Genomic DNA, 12,236 nt, shown 5'->3' on the forward strand with positions numbered 1-12,236 from the left:
GGAGTATTAAACATATTTTACCCGTGGCTAGGATTATGTTTTGTTATTCTAATTTATCAAATAAATCTTGAGATTTCCTCATATCTTCTTGATGGATTATAGAGTTTCACATTCTAAACTAAAATTTTAAACACTTATTTGTCATGCTGCGTCACTCTCTCCCTTTTATATATATTTTTTCAGCTAGCAGCACCAATTACTTTCAAATTTTCAATGGCAGTATCAGTAGTAGTCATTAGGAACCAGTGGACCACCGTTTTGTTTTACTAATTTGGAAGAAAGCCTGTCTTTCATCCATATAAGGTCAGCATCGTAAAAGAGACCTTGCATTCATTGGTTCTCGTCGGCTGGCCTTGCCGTTTGGTTTAGGGAGCTGCATGCGCTCTCTCTTTGACACTCTAGTCTGGCCCACTGCTAAGTTTTCTACCATCTCCTCCACCCAATTACACAATTTGCTGGTCATTGAAGCCAGTTACATCAAAGTGATAACCTGGATCATAACCAGTTACAGATTGGCTAGTTGGAGTCATAACCTGGATCTGGATTTGTATCTGCTTGATGAGGCTCCTGATTGACTTGGTTTTGTGTTGGTGGATGACTTGCTGGAGTTGTCTAAACCTCGTATGATTTGTGTTGTTTAGTTTATTTGGTTGTTGGGGGTTCTTACCAAAAAGAAAAGAATTCAACTAATGAGAAACCTCTACATTAAAAACAACGATAAAATTACTGGGTACCCGTTATATTTTTTGTATGGATAATGCTAGAGAGACCATCTAGTTGTATTTGTTAACCCTAAAATCGAGAGTGCTCATTCAACACAGAGAAAGAGAGAACGTAACGTAAATAAATTCTCAGATGTTTGAGAAAGACATATCCTCTTGCTATGCTGGCCCATGAAAACAAGGACATCCTCACATTGTCGTTGGCCCTGCCCACCACCATGACCCTTGTCAAAATAATTGAGTCAGGCCCAGAGCCAAGTGGGAATGTGACTGCGACCACAACTAGCCCTAGACATATTGACTACTCTCTTAAACACATGACCTCGGTGGTAGAGACCGATCCTCCTAATCACTTGATTTATAAGCCGTTTACAACATATATACATCTTTCTATAATGAAAATTGAACTTCCGAAAATCTGTAAGCCGTTTACATGTATCTCATTCTTATGAAAATTCCATACCAAGAAGATATAAACACTCAATAACCACACGACCTCAACAAAATCAGTTTTTTTTTTTCTTCATACAATTGAATTAAAAGAAAGATTTTAACTTTTACTGATTAAATTTTCCTTATTTGTCTGATTGCTGATCAGAAAGTCAGCCATGCGTGCTTGACTAGTGTTTGTGCAAATAATCTCACGGGAGAATATTCGCCCAAGATTCCTTCGTCTTCTCCGCCTCTCTTTCTCCCTGCAAAATAGATCGGAGTAAAAGGACCACACCCGGGGGGTGTTGGCCAAAGGCCCTCCGATGCCTAAGTTAGGTAGGGTATTTCAAGGAAAACCGGGTGGCCGGAGCCGTGTGTGGTGGCCGGAGCCTTGTGTGAGAGAGAGAAAGAGAGGAGGTGGCTAGGGTTTTTGAGAAATAATTTATGCAGAGTTTCAGTAAGAATTTAGACGTACCTCATCCTTGTGTGTAACCAGGTATTTATAGTGGCCTTTGGAGAGGTAGGTGGGGTTGGTGTAGTTGGTGTGGTTGGTGGGGTTGGTGCATTTAGGGATTATGGATGAACCGAATCCCTAATTAAATTGGGGATCAAGTAACCCCCAATTTGATTAGATAATTCCCAATTAGGTTAGGTAACTCCTAATTAGGTCAAATAATTCCCAAATTGATTGGCCTAATTAATTGACCTAGAGTTTTGGTTTAATTAGGTTCCCACAACTAGTATCATATCACCACGCCAGCATGGCAGCATCCAGTGTTATTAATTAATATAAACTCGTCCATTTCTGAGAAGGATCAAGAAATTATGGAATTTGCGAGGTTGCGACTTTCCATTCTCCAACGCACATTATTTTTAAATTCTTGGACTCAGCTCTATCTGATAATGTTATCTTCAATGATTCTGTCCTCAAATTCTAACAGTCAACCAGATCACTCATACTAAGCTACAGCCACACTGTCAATTGACTGGTAGAGCATGATTTATTTCATTCATGACCGGATTTTTATTAAAATAATAATCAAAATTCACTACTAAAATAAATATTCAATGAGCATGGGTATTATTAGCGTCCACAAATATGATTTGTATCAGCAATTTCGGTGCCTAATATATTAAAAGACTGTTATTTATTTAGTATGTTGGAAACGAAAAGTGCCAATACAAATTATATTTATGAACACTAATATTTATGTTTACTGAATTTTTTTCTAGTCGTAATTTTCACAAATTAAGAATAAAACATTATCTGACTTGTTAATTACAATTTACATCCATCTGATACATTATTTTAAGCTGATTTGTTTACAAATAATGTGCATGATTGTGTATATTATTCTTGGTCTCCAAAGTCTTTGGTTTTAAAATGGTTGATGGTTGATAGAGATGCATCACAACGTACGAAATATGAATAGTATTATTTTGCTATTCCAGATAATTATAGTATGTTACAAGTGATAATTTTTTCACGTGGCAGACTGTAATTGGTAGAGGATAGTGAAACAGTGCTATCCCCGTTTCATATAAGATTTTCTGGTGTGGCACATACTAAAGAGAAAAACTAATTAAGGACCTTTACACATTTATATAAGAACCTCTAAACCTCATGCCCTGCCTATGAAATAGCAGAAGTACAAGAAGGGAGACTCAAACTCAAAAGAGTTTCCACTCTTGCACCATCATGTCCACCACCACCACCCATAATGACCTCCCACTACACACCCACAAGCGCTCCCGTCGAACGACCACGAACCGCGTGTTTGCGGTGGTTCACTCGTGTGCCATCCTAGCCCTTCTCTACCGCCATGCACTCTCTCTCCTCCACTCCACATCCCTCACCTCTTTCTTTATCACCCTTACCTTCCTCATCTCCGACTCTATTCTGGCTTTCATGTACAGCACCGCACAATCTCCTCGTATGACACCAATTTACCGTAAAGAATTCCCCGAAAACCTGAAAAGGGTTGTCAAAGAATCGGATTTCCCAGCGTTAGACATGATCATATGCACTGCTGATCCTTTCAAAGAGCCACCAATGAACGTGGTAAACACTGCCTTATCGGTCATGGCTTATGATTATCCGACCGATAAGGTTTCAGTGTATGTTTCAGATGATGGGGGCTCGGCTCTCACTCTCTTTGCCTTCATGGAGGCCGCCAGGTTTGCAAGCCACTGGTTACCTTTCTGCAGAGAGAACAGCATAGTGGAACGCTGCCCTGAAGCTTACTTTGAAACTGATCATTCTCGGTTACCTGAAGCTGACAAGATCAAGGTAATATTATCATATTTCAATTTTGCTTAATTATTAACTATAAATATTTTTATGTAAATCAATATGTATGGTAGTAATATCCTCTTATCAAGATTATATTGTCACATAAATAAGTATAGTGACGGATTATATCGTGTGATGAGATAAGATCATATAATACTTACGTTATTAGACTATGAATACTGATTGTTATAACTTTTTTTGGTTATACTGTAATTAGGATATTACATAAAAAGGAGTTTATATTTTTGCTCAGATTGAAAAGGGGACCTTCTTAATCTTTAGAAAAGCCCCTACCAAAATTGCTCATGTATTCAGTAACACAAATGGTGACGTCGGCTGCAATACTAATTTGTCATCTTGTTTGGGTTCCTATCCTCTTCATAATGCATGAGCCAATGACGGCACAAACAGCCAACACCAAGTTGTATGGGCATCGCATCACATTCAGGACTGGCCTAATTAAGCTTGATTAATTATGTTTTGTTCTGAATCGTGGCACAGATTATGTACCAAGGCATGAAAGTGATGGTAAACAATGTAATTGAAAGAGGCAAAGTTGGCGATGAATATATAACTGGAGAACGGGAAAGGCTAGCTTTTAGGAAATGGACAGACGGATTTACCCGACAAGATCATCCCACTATTATTCAGGTATATTTTTCTATCCTGACTGGTGGACCACTTTCTCTCACTATTACAATCGACATGATAAGAGTTTGATTCTTTCTTCCTTTCTTTTGAATTTTAAACCAAAAAAAAAATAATCTCAATTTTTACATATATAAATTCTAATTGGGACAATAATAATCATTCTTGTGACTCGTGAGGAACTAATCACTAACAATCTTGTAAAAGAAAAAAAAAAGGAATTAGAAAACTCAATTATGTCATCTCCTATTACATAGTTTAATGTGCTATAGATGTCGTGATATTTTCTTTGACAATTCAAAATCATCAACTAATCAACCCTCGTAATTCAAAATTATTCACAGTTTACTCACTAGTTAGCTTTTGAGCGCTCTATAAGCTTATATATATATATATGTACTTAAAAGTATATATGTACGTGGATAGGTTCTTTTGGACAATAGCGAAGACAGAGACATCGCAGACAATTCAATGCCAAACCTAATATACGTCTCTAGAGAGAAAAGCAGGACATCACACCACAATTTTAAAGCTGGTGCCCTTAATGCTCTTGTAAGCTTCCATACCTTTTCTTTTGGGCTCACGTAACCATCTCATTCTCAAATAATTAATTAATCATCTTCATTTCTTCACCAACTAATTTATATTTTTCTGATGGTGTGTTGTAACAAAAGCTTCGAGTCTCAGCCACCATGACCAATGCTCCAATAGTCTTAACCCTAGACTGTGACATGTTCTCCAATGATCCCCAAACACCTCATCGTGCCCTTTGTTACTTCTTAGACCCCAAAATTCAATCTGAACTAGGGTATGTGCAGTTTCCTCAACGCTTTCGTGGGATCGACAAGAGCGACATGTATGCATCTGAAAACAGGCGTTTGTTTGAAATTAATCCACAGGGAATGGATGGGGTTTTAGGGCCAAATTATGTAGGAACTGGGTGTTTTTTCTCAAGAAGAGTTTTCTTTGGCGGCCCATCAAAGTTTTTACCACCCGAAAACCCCCAACTTGGTCCAAACAATGTGGTGGACAAGCCCATTCAGAGTCTAGAGGTTCTAGAATTGGCACACCATGTTGCAGCTTGCAACTATGAGAAAAACTCCAATTGGGGATCAAAGGTACACTCTTTCTTTTTGAACGAGTTGTTATTTCTGCTTCAAAAAAGTCATCGTGCACTTAGATTCTAAAACTGATGAATTAAGTTATTAAATTGCGTAGATTGGCGTGAGATATGGTTCGCTGGTGGAGGACTACTTTACTGGTTATCATTTGCAGTGTGAGGGGTGGAAGTCTATATTTTGCAATCCAGATAAGCCAGCATTTTCTGGGGATTCCCCAATCAACCTTATTGATGTTTTAAATCAAACCAAGCGATGGGCCATAGGCCTTCTTGAGGTGTGTTTCTCTAGGTATAGCCCAATTACATTTGGCATAAAATCCATGGGCCCGCGCATGGGCCTTGCTTATTGTTATGGATTTTGGGCCATTTGGTCAATTCCAATCACTGCATATGCCTTCTTACCCCAACTAGCTCTTCTCAATGGACTCACTATATTTCCAAAGGTAACCCTTTTCACAATTTCACTTTCTAAATAATTAGTAATTTAATTTTAATAATCAAACAATTTGATATATCATGTCGCAATGTTAGAATGTTAATTTGACCTAATTAAGATTCATATTAACATTTTGACAACATCTCATAAGTGTCTAATGTAGTAATCTAAATATACAAGGGTCGGACAAGATGTGCACTAAGATTGAAGTACTTATTGCAGGTTTCAGAGCCATGGTTTCTCTTATATGTGTTTGTTTTCATCGGAGCCTACTTTGAAGATCTTCTAGATTTTCACTCAATTGGAGTAACATTCCAAAAGTGGTGGAGTGACCAAAGGATGTGGCTGATTAAGGGACTCTCAAGCTTCTTGTTTGGATCCATTGAGTTCTTCTTCAAGTCCTTTGGCATTGCCACACTTGGGTTCAATGTGACAAGCAAAGTCCTTGACGAGGACCAAAGCAAAAGGTACGAACAAGGAAGTATGGAGTTTGGAGTCCCATCACCTTTGTTTGTGCCCCTAACAACGGCTGCCGTTGTCAACTTGGCTGCCTTTGCTTGGGGGCATGTAGAGGTTTTCAGAGGCAGCAATGGCCTGGAGGGACTGTTGATGCAGATGTTCATAGCTGGGTTTGGGATAGCAAATTGCATGCCAATTTATGAAGGCATAATTAGGAGTGATAAAGGAAAAATTCCTACAAAAATTACTTTAGTTTCAACATTTATAGCGTTTGCTCTTTATGCAGCAGCTTATGTTACTCTTAGGAACTGAACCCCAAAAACTGTATTAATAAATTTTGAATTGGATAAATTGTATTATAGTTTATGTTAAGAGAAAGCGATTTCGAATAAAACATTGTTAGAGCCCTACAGTTTTTTATAATGAATTTGGAGTCCCTATGAGAGATCCCAAAAGCTTGACGACAAAGCTGTGGACCATTGTTTTGTTTAATCATTGGCCTCAATGCTAAGTTTTCTAAGAGAAGAAATGTTCTACTATCTCCACTCAGTCTTCTTTGCAAAAGAAAGTTGGTCGCCGCAATTGTGTTAGGTTTCCTTTTAGGTCTTTTGGGAAACTTCTTTGTACATTAATATAAAGAATGAAAAACTTAATGGGTCATTTTAAATTTAAGTGGGATGTATATGGACCTACATATATTGAAGGTACTAGATCATGAGGCTAACGATTTTTGCCAGATTTATGTTGCAAGGTAAATGCTTCTTTTCTTTAAATAAGTCTAACAATGCAAGTGCCTGCAGTGAATCCAATTCCAAATATCAGGCTTGGAAAAGAACTACTACAAAAAGTGAAAAAGACGACCAGAAAACAACGACGGTCTAAGTGAAAACCGTCGTGGTTTATAAAAAGACGACGGTTCTAAAAACACCGTCGTGTAATACAACCTTAGACAACTAAAAAATGGAGTTTCAAATGGCTGTTCAAAAACAACGACGTACATAATTAAACAACCGACGTCTATTTGAAACAGATTTCCTCAGTGTAAAATCAATGCCAACAAAGAACGGCAGAAGTTATGAATCGACCGACGTAGAAAGTAAAGACGACGATTTCAATAAAAACTGCCGTTTTTACTCATAAAATAACACGACGAGGTTTTCGTATAAGACGCCGTATAATTACAAACAAATCCACGGCTTTAAAATACAAAATATCGCCGTATTAAATTAATTTACAACGACGGAAAATATAAATATATCGACGTCATTCTCGTATAGTTCTACTACGTTATCTTTAAATCGTACAATAAAATTTATCGTCGTATTTATTCATTTTATACGTCGTACCTTTAATTTTAACGGTCGTCTTAATAAGAATTTTTGTTAACAATTTTTTTCTTTGATTTTCTTATCCTACGTCGGTAGATCTACTTAATGACAAGAATTGAAATAACCACGACGGTTTATATAGAACACCGCCGACATAATCAGTTTTGTCTGAGATCCCAAGGGTTACGAAATCTTACCAGATGGAACTCTGTTCCACATCATAATCTTAACAGATGACACAGATTTGCAAATATTGCGTCGTGTTAGTTTACAAATTCTAGAACATTAATTTCCCTCATTTTAAATTTCCTCGGGAAAGAAAAATCTATTTATCACGCTTTGGAATTGAAAACTAAAACTGAAAGAATACGGGAAAAAAAACTCCATTTATAATTTAAAATTAAAATCCACGTCGGTTGTAGTACACTTAACGACGTTTAACAAAATAATCTACGTCGGTAATTATAAATCTACCGCCATCGTAACTTAATATAGACGACGAGAAAAGACGACGGTAGAACAGAAAACCGCCGTTGTTTCAGTTTCTTTAACATATCTTTCTGCAGGACTTGTGTAGTTCAAAGCATTGACAATGTCTTCATCATATCTCCCAGAAACTACTGATTCAATTGCTCATGCTTTAGAGGCCATCTGAAGCCATTTCTATTCTTTATCGCATTCTTGAAACCCATCTTCTTCTTCTGAAGCTCTACGGATAAAGGAAGAGGCTATCACAATAAATCCGACGGATCTTCTTAGGCAAGAAAATCAAGCAGAGGATCAGGCACATCTGATCTTCAGATTTCCCTGAGAAGCGAACTTTCCTTCGACAGCGAGTGGAGGCCAGGCTTGCATCTCTTTTGATGGAAAGCAAGGAGTATTCAGAAGCACTAAGTGTCCTATCAGGCTTGATCAAGGAAGTGAGAAGGCTAGTTGACAAGCTTCTTCTTGTGGACATATATTTGATGCGAGTAAGCTCAATTTCTCTTTGAGAAAACATCCAAATTATTATCTTTGAGACATGAGAGACTGAGAGAGGAAGAACTTGGAACCTTAAATGTAAACCGAAAATGAATGAAAGCGACAAATTTATAGAATAAATTTTTAAAACCAACGGCGGTCCTTACAAACAAACCGCCGTTTAAATTGTAAAATCAACGTCGGTATGATCGACGTATATTACAGAAATCCACGTCGGTAAATTAATAAAAACGACGTGTTAAATAATATACCATGACGCGAGTTATTACTTATGTACTTTAATTTTTGAGTTTACTACGACGGTACCTACAAACTACTGTCGTATTTATTTACCACGTCCGAAGTTAAATGTACCGTCGTATTTTGTAATTTATACGTCGTAGTTATATGTAACCGCCATATTATTTTTTTGAAATGGTTTTATATGTAAGCAACTTTTCATTCTATTCATAATTTAAAAATTAAAATCCACGTCGGTTATATTAAACCTAACGACGTTAAATGAAATGATTCCACGTCGAATGAAAAATATTGCGTCGTTTTAGTTAAAAACGACGTAGTTAAATGTAACCGCCGTATTATTTTTTTGAAATGGTTTTATATGTAAGCAACTTTTCGACTTACACATGCACTGTTTCCAAACCCGATTAAAAATTTCAATCTCCCAGAGAAACCTTTTCGTCTTTTTTCCTTGTCAGAGCATTGTCAGAGTTTCTCATCGTCTTCCTCTCGTCTTCTTCGTCGTCTCTGAACTTAAACATCGATCATCTTCCTCTTGCTTTCATTGCACGCAAAAGGTAAGCTTTCATTTTCACTATTTTGGTTACTGTTTTGCATGCTCATACGTTTTTTGTTTGAAAAATCTTTTTACCTTTTTTCTGGCCAAAATCATTTTACTTCTTTCCAAGTTTGATAAAATATACAGACAAAGAGAGAAAGTTTCCAACTTTGAAGACAACTACATCAACTAAATAAGACGACGGTAGACCACGACGGTTCGTCAGTTGTTCTAGCGTCGTCTGAAAATTGACAAAGTTGTTTTTAAAATAATAGTCTTTTTTTATATGCTTGTTTAATTGCAGGTTTGATTTCGCTGAACAATGGTTTTTGTTTTTCCCTTATTTGATAAAATATAAAGAAAAAGAAACTAGGGTTGGTATCTAATATAGACGATAAAATATAAATAATAGTTTACCACGACGGTGTATTACTATTGACGTCGTGTGAACATATATACCACGACGTTATATAAATAATGGTTTTAAACATTTATTACGTCTGAGATTATTTCATTGCGTCGTCTAAAATCATATCATACGTCGTATTTTTTTAATACCGTCGTTTGTGTTCTTAATGTTTTCCTGAAATATTTTCACTTGCAGTTTTGTCTGTTAAAATGGTTTCTCAACAACAAACTAAGGATTCTGGCTCCAAGAAGCTTGGAATGGTAGCTCCTCAAGATAAGTCTTCGAAGGAGATGAAGTCTTCGAAGAAGATGAAGTTTGCTGCATCATCTGCTGAGACAGAACAAACCAGCCAGACAACAATCTCAGATGATTCAAAGACTGGTCGAGGTATGAGCACAATGCCTCGTGTTGTGAAGAGAAAGCTTCAGAAACTGAGGCCAATTGTTGAGTACAATAAAAGGGGGAAAGGTGTTGGCCAAGCACATATTGAGATGCAGTCGTATATTGGTGTGTTGGCACGCTCCAGGATCCCACTTGTGGACAAGAAATGGTCCCAAATCCCCAAGGATATAAAGGAGCAGATTTGGGAAGCAGTTGACATGGCTTTTGTCGTAGGCCAAGGGGGCAAGACCTCTGTTTTAGCTTCTGCTTCCAAGAAATGGAAGGATTTCAAGTCTACACTAACGAGGCATTATATCCTTCCATACACCAATGACAGGGAGAAATTAAGCCAACCCCCTGAAACATATAAATTCATAGAGAAAGCACAATGGGATGCCTTTGTAGCTTCAAGGCTATCCAAAGATTTTGAGTCTGTGCATTCTCAACATGCACAGATTAGGGAGAAACTCGAGTACAATCATCGATTGTCTCGAAAAGGATATGCTGGATTGGAGGATCAATTGGAGGAAACCATGCCTGGGGTAGAAATTGATCGATCTACCTTATGGAAGAGAGCTAGACAGGACAAACATGGTAACATCCCTGATCCAAAGGTGGCAGAGAAAGCAAAATTAATTGTAAGCCTACTATCACTCTGTTTTAAATTTTTATTAAACTGTGAATTATTCTTATTACGTCGTATGTTATATTTTTCGTCGTGTGAATGATATTACCACGTCGAAAAGTTTTTAAAAACGTCGTTAAAGGTCTAAATAGGAATCACTACTATGTTTTCTGTAATTACAGCATAAGACGTCGGTGGTTCATTTTCGCGTCGTGTGAATGATATTACCACGTCGAAAATTTTTTAAAAACGTCGTTAACGGTCTAAATAGGAATCACTACTCTGTTATCTTTAATTATAGCATAAGACGTCGGTTGTTTATTCATTTCGTCGTTTTACATAAATAACCACGTCGGTATAACTACCGTCGTGATAAGTTATAATAACGTCGGTTTATACGTTATTGCGTCGTGTGAAATTATATAATACGTCGTTTGTACATAAATAACCGTCGTGTGTTTTTTTGTTTATCTTTTTTTAGGATGAATTGCAGAAACAAGTCTCGGAAGGCAAAGTCAGAGTAGATGGCAGCAATGATGTGCTGACCATGGCTTTGGGCCCCGAGCATCCAGGCAGACTGAGGGGAGTTGGTGCTGGTGTTTCCCCAAGGCAATATTTCAATTTGCCCAAACCACAGAGGGTGAGCTTTGACGACCGTTTGAAGGACAGTTTAAGAGTTCTCCTTCAAGAAGAGACTAAAAAGATGGAGGCTAAGGCAAGGGAAGAGGCCTTAAGGATGGAGGCTAGGACAAAACAATTGGTAGAGGCTGAGAGGGAGCATTTCCTGAGTCAGCTTTCCCAATTAATTCCCAATTTTGATCCAAGCATGCTTAAACCAAGAATTAGCCAAAGCCCCAAAAATCCAATGTCTGACAAAGCTAGCTGCTCTGGAGGTGATGTGAGATCCCTACATTTGGAGGATGATACTGCCAAAATGGGGAAACATCAGCCAGATGAAGAGAAGGAAGAAGAAAAAAGAGATGAAGAGAAGGAAGAAGAAAAGGAGAAAGAAGATGAAGAAAAGCATGACGACAGGTATGTTCACATAACTTTGCCTTTTTTATTTGTTTTTCAAAATTTCAGACGTCGATATTTTTATTTAATCCGTCGTTTGTTTAAAACTTAGACGGCGGAATTTTTTTAAGACGTAATAAAATATTTAAACGACGGTTTTTGCACCGTCGTTTAAATGGTTTCAGACGACGCTTTATTCATAAAACCGTCGTCTTTATTGAATTACCACGACAGTTTTTTCACCGTCGTTTAAATACTTTTAAGACGACGTTTTATTACTTAAACCGTCGTCTTTATTGAATTACCACGTCATTTTTTTTATTTCTTTAAACAGGTTATTGAAGTTGGTGCTTATTCAAATATGGAGGCGCCATCTTCTTTAAAAACCCTTTGTCGTTTTGTGGAAACGACACTCCTGCCTGAGGATAAGACACTCCAATTTACAATTGATAAGGAGGTGTTTGGTGGTGAGCGCGATACCTTCCTCCTGCCTGAAGATATTACACAATTTGCAGGCATGGAAGAAATTGGAGCTACTGTATTGGCTGTATATATGAGGTTTGTACTTCTAAAATAATACCTCGTTGGTTTATATATTGCGTCGTCTTAA

At 37.3% G+C, this 12,236-nt stretch overlaps 1 protein-coding gene across 2 annotated transcripts; it reads left to right on the forward strand.

The window, feature by feature from the left end:
- On the forward strand, positions 2,729–6,627 carry LOC18777114 (cellulose synthase-like protein G3). Of its 2 annotated transcripts, XM_020564897.1 has the most exons (7): positions 2,729–3,444; positions 3,949–4,098; positions 4,522–4,647; positions 4,770–5,213; positions 5,314–5,658; positions 5,874–6,436; positions 6,478–6,627. In XM_020564897.1, exons 1-6 carry the CDS (start codon positions 2,854–2,856, stop codon positions 6,420–6,422), a joined length of 2,205 nt encoding a protein of 734 aa, XP_020420486.1. In that variant the 5' UTR covers positions 2,729–2,853; the 3' UTR covers positions 6,423–6,436; positions 6,478–6,627. The 2 variants fall into 2 exon arrangements, with proteins under 2 accessions (XP_020420486.1, XP_007209078.1); XM_007209016.2 differs by having other exon boundaries at positions 5,874–6,602.

Source organism: Prunus persica, chromosome G5 (genome assembly GCF_000346465.2).
Source record: "Prunus persica cultivar Lovell chromosome G5, Prunus_persica_NCBIv2, whole genome shotgun sequence".
Taxonomy (NCBI): Eukaryota; Viridiplantae; Streptophyta; class Magnoliopsida; order Rosales; family Rosaceae; genus Prunus; species Prunus persica.

Excerpts from the sequence above, each read along its gene's own strand:
- LOC18777114 (XM_020564897.1), top strand. The coding sequence starts at position 2,854 with ATGTCCACCACCACCACCCATAATGACCTCCCACTACACACCCACAAG. Across the intron at positions 3,445-3,948 it reads CTGAAGCTGACAAGATCAAG|ATTATGTACCAAGGCATGAA; the intron begins GTAATATTATCA and ends ATCGTGGCACAG. Across the intron at positions 4,099-4,521 it reads ATCATCCCACTATTATTCAG|GTTCTTTTGGACAATAGCGA; the intron begins GTATATTTTTCT and ends GTACGTGGATAG.